Source organism: Caretta caretta, chromosome 1 (genome assembly GCF_965140235.1).
Source record: "Caretta caretta isolate rCarCar2 chromosome 1, rCarCar1.hap1, whole genome shotgun sequence".
NCBI lineage: Eukaryota > Metazoa > Chordata > Testudines > Cheloniidae > Caretta > Caretta caretta.
Window position 1 is genome coordinate 304466547 of NC_134206.1, and position 7974 is coordinate 304474520.

Below are 7974 nucleotides of genomic sequence, written 5' to 3' on the forward strand. Positions count from 1 at the left end.
CTAGTTTGGCTTAAGACTAAAGTTGGGTCTGTGGGCTGCACAGTCTCTTGGGAATTACAGTTCATTTTGATGCCATGAATGAATGGCATTTTGGAGAGCTGCCATTATTTTTCCCAATCCCACCCTTGTAGCTGAAAGGCTAGAAAACCTAGTTGGGAACCCAAGCGCCCACCCCAACCATCCCAGACCCCCTGAAAGCTGCAGGGGCCTGGTTTGTTCTGATGGTGGATGTTGGGCCAGGTAACTTCATCCTTGATTCTAATGGTTTCTACTTCTCCCTCTCCTGGAAGCTGAGTGCAGACTCAGGAGATGTCACTGAACTGTGGTACTCTCCCTAGCTTGCACTTTGAGAGAGTTGCACTGTAAGCAGTCTATTTTAATCACTTTTCAATGCATGTCAAGAGGCCTAAATAACTAAAGGCTGCTTAAGTTTTTTTCATAAATGCACCCTTGTCGATATATGCTAACAGTTTAAGTGTTCTTGTCACATTAAATATTTGAATCTTAAAACATTGTCTTCTAAAGGATTTGAAGATTTATTTCAATAGGCCTTAGATACCCGGTGCTGTTGAAAATCCCAGTAGGCACCTACCCAAATCTTTATTGGGATTTAGTTATTATTCTGAATGGGACTAAATACCATTAAAAATGTGTCTCTAGTTGCTTTGCCAAATTGGGTTCTAAAATCAGTGGTCTGATCTTCAGGAGTGCTGAACAACCCACAGCTCCAATTGACTTTAGTGGCGTTATTCTTAATTTACTTGTGTAACAGAGAGGGGAATCAGACCCAAGCTCTCCCTCCACCACCCAAAAACCCTTTGTCAGTTATGATGCGAATGGAACTGTCAATATTGTAGTGTAATAATTACCACTTGTACCATAGTAATAGACTTATTATGGTTCTTCTATTTAGTCATGCTTTGTCTTGTTATAAATCAAGAGTGAAGTCAGCCCACCTCCCTCCCACAAAGCCCAAGTAAGCAACACTATGCAGGGAACCAGTAGGAGTTAGGAGCCCCACACCATCCCCAAGTAATAGTAAAGGCACGAGTCCCTGGGCTACCAGAGGGATAGTACCCTGTGAGTGCTCCTTGGGATGCGGCATGTTGGGTGTGGGCTATAAACAAGAGGTGGCATGGCCAAAGCGTTCTTTGCTCCAGTGACCTTTGCCAGCATTACAACCTATGCCGCATACTTCCCATGAACCACTACGCCAAGTCTTGCTTTGTGCCTCAGTTTCCCCATCTGTAAAAGGGCATTGTGAGGCTTTATTCATTAATGTTCAGGACAGGATTTTCATATAGAAGGTGCTGTCCAAAGCATTATTGTAAGTGTTGAAGCAGTTGCAGCAATGCTTATCTGAGTGGCAAAAGGCTCCAGCAGTGGCGTAGTCCATTTTATCACCTCAGGGGAGGCAAGTGTGCTAAGCAAGTGAGCTGAAGTATTTGCATCCAATATTCAAGGGCTCCTGTAAAGCATAGAGTAATAATACTTAGGTCTTACGTAGCACTGGAAGCTATTGCCCCAGCGACGGTCCTTAGGAGTGAAGGCCTTTCTGTCTTGTCCAGCTGCAGGGTGGGCTTCATGCAGATTGTTAAATGTCGGTGGAGTTGCTGATCTTGAGCGATACTATTGCTAAGGCAGATTGAAAATACCTGCTGGAAGCTGCTAGCTCCTGGCTGCTAACCTTTCTACATTAATTAGGGGGTAGATTGTGTGCACTAAGAGGTGGGTGTTGCAAGGCTGCAGTTTGTTTTTGCTCTCCACTACGGAAACAAATACTAATGACAACTTGTTCTGTGCAGAAAGGGAACTGCCCCCACACACTGAACTGAGGCCCAAAAAATGTATTTAAATAACTAGACCACAGTTTTCACCGTGGAATGCTGAGATGCAAGAACCTGTTTTGTATTGCTTTATAAAACCTCTCATAATATTTATAAAACATTACTGTATAATTTTCTTTGGAAATAGTATAATAGTCTTTTTACTTGGGTATCTGATCAGAAAAGCTGCCATTACTTGCTGGGTTTTGTTTTTTGTTTTTTTTACTAAGAAAGCCATGCATTGCTATCCTGGAAATTGACAGTTTATAAAAATGACTCGAGTCTCCCAGGAACCAACGGCCAATTAAGGGCCCACAGAACTTAAGAGGAGTTTTGTTGTTGACTTCAAAGGAATAGGATCATGCCTTTAAGGGGATTTAAATTGCTTTGATGTTGGTAGTGGACAATGAAATGCAATATTATTGATGTATCTTGGCAATAGGACAAAGACAAACATACAGTATGACAAGTAAACCTAAAATATACTTACCTAGATGCCCTGAATCAACTAAAATGTGGAAAAAAACCCACTTTATTTGAACTGTTTAAATCAGATTATTTTTCTCATCTCCCTTTTCCCTTCTTGTAAGAGCTGAATCATCTATTTAAAGTTTTCAGTCACTTCTCTCTCATCCTCCCCCCTGCCCGCTTGTAAGAATTGAATCATCAAATTAACAGTAGAATCTATTTGAAAGAGTTTATTAAAAATTGAGGAAAAACAGGAAGATTGAGTAAGAGCACATCATGGCCAAACCATTAATAAATTAATTCTCGAGCAATAATTAATTTCCATTATAACCCAGTAAATACACCATTATGCATAGTGAATGTCCTTTAGCTAGGCACATGCCGCTACAGGCAAAAGAATAAAACTCCAGGTATCCCATAGCATGACACAAATTGTGTGGTGGTTGTGCTAATCTACAGGGAAAAGCTATGGCGTAATTGTGTGAAACTCCTTTGTAAGAACCAGCTATCAGAGATTTCCTGTTAAAGCGATGATGGAGGTGTATGGGAAAAGCTAGCTGCAATGAAATTTGCTCGTTAGCATCAGCTCTACTGCCTGGTCATGCCCAGGACATCCATCACTGCTAGGCAGTGGCCCCACACTGCAAGCCCAGGAGGATGGCAGCTGCTTTAAGCACTTTGTTCCCCTCTCTTGGGCCCTTGATCTTAAAATGCAAATTTCATTACATTGCCTCTGTTGTGTGCAGAAATAGACTTGTAGAAATGGGGCTGGGGGGTTCATGTTAGGGAAGCTAGAGAAACACCTGCATGTCAATAGAACAACCTTGTGAGCTGCATTGCCATACAGCACTTGAGCTGGGGAATCATGGAATCAAAGGGTATCTCTCCCTAGAGTCAGATGTTAATGGGGCAGCTGTATTTGTTCCTGTGATGTCAGCCCTGTGTGGTACCTGGAAGCCCAGTTACAAGGGAAGAATAGTAAAATTGACAAGTCCATGGCGTTAACAATTACGTTTTCTCCTCTCTTGTCTGTTTTCCTCAGAAGAAGGAAATAAGGGTCAAAGCACTTACAAATGGCATTTGGAAGTCTTACAACTCCAAAATGTCAAAATATGACCTGCCTGATTATTTGTGGTTGTCAAGTGAGTCTTGTGAACATTTTATCCCTGTCTATGCTCCCACTCTGATAGAGACATTGGGAGAAGGGGAAGGAGGGGTGGCGGAAGGGAGGAGAGAAAGGTAGTAAAAAGCACAACTTTGCATCTCTGTTTTAGCCTTTTCTATTGCTTCCCATAAACACCAGCCCAGTTGCTCTGAGCTTCCTAAACATGTAGTGTGTGTGCGCTGAGGTTGCAGATGGTGTAAAGCTCACCTTTGCACTCTTCGTTCTGCTGCTTTGTGCAGGCCTACACCCCCTTTGTCAAGTTAGGGCAGCTAGATGCCAGCTGCTAACAGACATTTGGGGCCAAAACCATGACTACAATCAGGGTGCTACAAGGATGTCCCCTTTGGTGGCAGCAGAGGGTGGGTGTCGCATAAGAGATCCTACTTCACCATTATCAGCCTGGCAGGACCAACTATGTTGCTCTCTCAGCAGAGCCCTCCAGCCAAGCAGTACAAAGCATATCAAAGTCAAAACATACCATGTGGTGAATGCCTGAAGCTCAGAGAAACACACTCTAGCTTTGGAGTATGATTCTAACCACAGCTTTAGTTTTGTTTTTTGGCACGAGCTTCAGCTCTGGTTTTGCACGGAGATCAGGTGGACAACTGTGTTCAGAATTTAGGCCTTAGTGAGTAGCGAAAGGGGGTGTAAACTCAAGTGTTGAGCAGTGCACATTCAAGAATGTCCAGGGGGCTTGTTCACTGGCACTTTGACGTCAAAGAATCTACTGAGTTTATTGATCACATGGGGAAAAGTTACATAAGCAGCTGGTTCTAATACCCCTACTGCTCAGAATTAAAAGAACCAGTCACTGAACAATATATGTAAGTCTTCATTGTTGCAAAACAAACCCCAAAAATGTGAGCATCTCAAAGAAAACTAAAACATAAATGTATATGAACCAACAGATATATTCACAAAACATTTGGTCATTTCCATCTTTTCTTCAGAAATCTTTTCCTTGTTTGACTGGTCGATGTATTACATATATTCTCCTATATATCATACACATTTTAAAGAAAAATCATGGTCTAATCCTTAAGCATAGCTATTGATTAAATTTGATTCTAATTTGTAACATGAATCCAAGCTACAGAGGACGCACATTCTCAGATAAAAATACAGAAAAGGTTTTGCACATTTGTCTATTTTGCCCATGTCTCAGCCTGATTACAGCAGAAGTGAGCTGTTGCAGGGGGATTAATTCTAATTAGAAAGAACATCTGCACTCACACAGATGTCTAAGTAGGCTATTCTTTAGTTATCATATTAAAACTGCGTCAATATTTCCAAATCTTTATTATCCTGAGTAGGAGGTTTATGGCTGCCTTCCTGCTGACTAGCCCCGGAAATCGAATTGTACAAATGTTACATTCAGTATATGAACTTTCACTGTGAATGAACCTGGGCAATTTTTTCTTCAAATAGCTTGTTTCCATCTTTACTTTAATGCAACCCCTCATCCCAAGGAATATGAAATAATCATCTTCCTACTGTCATGAAGACAGATCCTGTAAACCCCTTCTACCAGTAAGAGTTTTTATTACCAAGGATGGCATAGCAAGAAGGATTTGCAGGATTGTGCTCCATGGTTTTGAAAGTTGTCGGGAACTGAGGCTCAGTTTTAAACCCTAAATTGTAACAAGTAGAGTTTAGGATTATGCTTGACCAGGTCATCTCTTTAAAAAGTCATAGCTGTCCATTTCTTTTCCTTGCATACAAGCCTAGACAGGCACAGAATCCAATGATAGTTAGAACTACACCTAGCAAGAGAGCAATTGCGTCTCCAGTGTCCAGGGCTTCAACCACAGGCAGCATAATCACCAGTGAAAGGAGCACCAAAAAGAGTTGTGAGGCGTTCCCAAGAAAAGCCATGTTGCTGATCAGGTGGTCTTGGAAGGGAGGTTAAACAATGACGACAAGCTGGTACTTCAAATGTATCTAAAAATAAAACAAAAAGGAACATGACAGGGTTTTTTCCTTTAAATTTATTTCCAAGAACTCTAGATCAACAGATGTCACTGGAGTATCACTGGATGTGACTGGAGTATGATTTACTTGGGATTGGTCCTGCTCTGGGCAGGGGGTTGGACTAGATGACCTCCAGAGGTCTCTTCCAACTCTGATATTCTATGATCACCAAATCTGTATGGAAATGTATTGTCGTGTGATTGATCCACAGAGCAGGAATGAGACTTGGGAGATTCAGGCTTGGTCTTCACTGACACAAAAAGTGATTTTCTTTAGAGTAAGATAAAAAACCCAGAGAGAGTTCTCTGTAAAATCCTAAGTGAAGACACCATAGCGTTTAACATGAGGAAGCTAGTCAAGGTCAGCACTGAACTCCTCACCCAGGGTTGATCTTACCTAGTTTATCTCGCAGTAACACTAAAGTGACTTGTCTCCACTAGGATTTTACAGCAGGATAGCTAATGCAGGAAAAAACACACCTTTTTGGTCAGTGAAGACATTGCTTTAGGGAAATTATTCTGGAATAAGGGTGGGTGGGAATTTAAAATGAAAAGTTATTGTGGAATAGGTCCCCATGTGGATGTCCTATTCTGGAATAAGAAGCCTTTCCAGTTTAGCTTTAATTTACTTCCAAAGTGGATCAAGCTAAATCAGGAAAAAAAACCCATTCTTATTCTGAAGTAAGTGTGTCCACATGGGGAACTATTCTGGTCAATACCCCCAAGCAGACAAGCCCTTAGGTTTTCTTCCTGGCTCTGCCAAAGATTCTTATATGACCTGGGGCAAGTCACTAAAATCTCACTGTGCTTCAGTTTTCTCATAATTATCCCCTAATGGATTGCATTGCTAGAGTGATCCATGCATTATATTAGCTTTATCAGTGATATAACATTTATGTTATTGCCACAATTAACATCCACTAAAAAAGTGGACCTAAAACTGAATGAAATTGCCCCTGTGCTTACACCTTTCCAGATTTCCCTTCCCTGTGTCCAAACACTGGAGTTTGAAGGGCAGATGAGCACAGAGATTGAGAAAACAGGACAGTGTAAATTATCTACAAGTTTTTGTCTTCTATTAAAATAATTAACAGCAACTTACCTTAACCTCTATAATTACTCTAATATTTCCTTTTTGGTTAGCATTGGAATCTAGAAAGCAATGAACTCCACTCAGTCATCACCTGTCAAAAATCAAGAGAGTTATTTGTTCTGTTCATGGAAATGTAAAAGCTTTGCTAGCCATAGACAGTGGAAGGGAAAAGAGGAAGAGGCGGTAAAGGGAGTAAAAAAAAATTCTCAGAGCTTAAGAGTCATGTGCAGCAACATGTGACTGGCAAATAAAATCGGCTTCTCTGCAGACAACTTTGCACAAAATATGAACTCTGGGTCCGAAAGCAAAGGGGGAGCTTGAGCTGTGAACGGCCCCGGATCTCTTTAATCTACAAAGTTTATAGTCTCACCCTGCGTTAGAAGCCAGGCGTATGTGCATTACCTTCCTGGAGGCAGCCATTAGAGGAAGAAAGAAAAAGAGGAAGACAGTTTGACTACGTTTCCCAGCATTTGTGCTGCCTACAATTCCCACAGTGCATTAGAGCAGATCAGAGTTAACCTTTTAGATACACATAAAGGGCAGATTTCTAAAAAAATAAAAAATAAAATAAAATTTCAGGCATTCTGCTTCCAGTGGAAATTCAGATTGTCGACTGAGTCTACAGCAGTCAATATATCTATACTCCATCTGCTATCCACTAATCTTTGTGTTGCTTTATACAGCTTTTAGGACCTGATTTGGATCTTGCATCAGTGTAACTCCACCAACTTTTGCTCCTGGTTTACAGCTGTATAACCGACAGAAGAACCAGGACCTTCGAATCTATGATTAATAGTGATGTGGCTTATTATTAATTTTCATTTAATAAAAACTAATACCAGGCAAATGTTTTATGTCTGTTTGTGTAATCTCCTAAATCAATACCTAACTATTCCTCTGCAGCGTTCATAATTAAAACATAGAAACTTTTTGCTACTGCCTGATCACTAGAATTAAATTATTGCTGCTATTAATACTACCATAATTATTTCTTTCTGCAGCACCCAAAAGCATGTTTGGTACCTCCTAGAAACACAAACACAAGGCCCCAACAGACATAGAGGTCTGCCTTTGAGGATCAGATTGAAGAATCAGGGATTTTAGACCCAATTCTACAAAAGAAAAAAAAGGGTGCCAAACCACAGGGCACAGAATAAGGGAGGTGGAAAGATAATGCATAACTCTGCATGCCCACAGAGCCCTGTCTTCACTAGTACTTTCACCATTGTTACCACCAGTGCAGCTGCCCTGATTGTAATGTATTGTTGGGGGAATTCTCCAAAAATGCTAGTGTAGGGGAGGGCTAAAAGACATGAAGTACATATGGAAGTCATAATCCAGGGGCAGTTCTTAATATCAATATTTTAAAAAATCCTGACTTTAGTACAAGCCATTTAAAGGGACACATATTTTAAACCCTAAATAATAATGCCTTTGTTTATTAAAATTGAA

The 7974-nt window shown here is 40.8% G+C and overlaps 1 protein-coding gene across 2 annotated transcripts; it reads right to left on the bottom strand.

Annotated features, from left to right (window-relative positions):
* Positions 1–4167: 4167 nt before the first annotated feature.
* On the bottom strand, positions 4168–6984 carry SMIM30 (small integral membrane protein 30). 2 transcript variants are annotated; one of them, XM_048836110.2, is made up of 3 exons: positions 6893–6984; positions 6532–6613; positions 4168–5400 (listed from the first exon to the last, which is right to left on the bottom strand). In XM_048836110.2, the coding sequence occupies exon 3, from the start codon at positions 5332–5334 to the stop codon at positions 5149–5151; it is 186 nt and encodes a 61-aa protein (XP_048692067.1). In that variant the 5' UTR covers positions 5335–5400; positions 6532–6613; positions 6893–6984; the 3' UTR covers positions 4168–5148. The 2 variants fall into 2 exon arrangements, with proteins under 2 accessions (XP_048692067.1, XP_048692068.1); XM_048836111.2 differs by having other exon boundaries at positions 6925–6977.
* Positions 6985–7974: the final 990 nt, after the last annotated feature.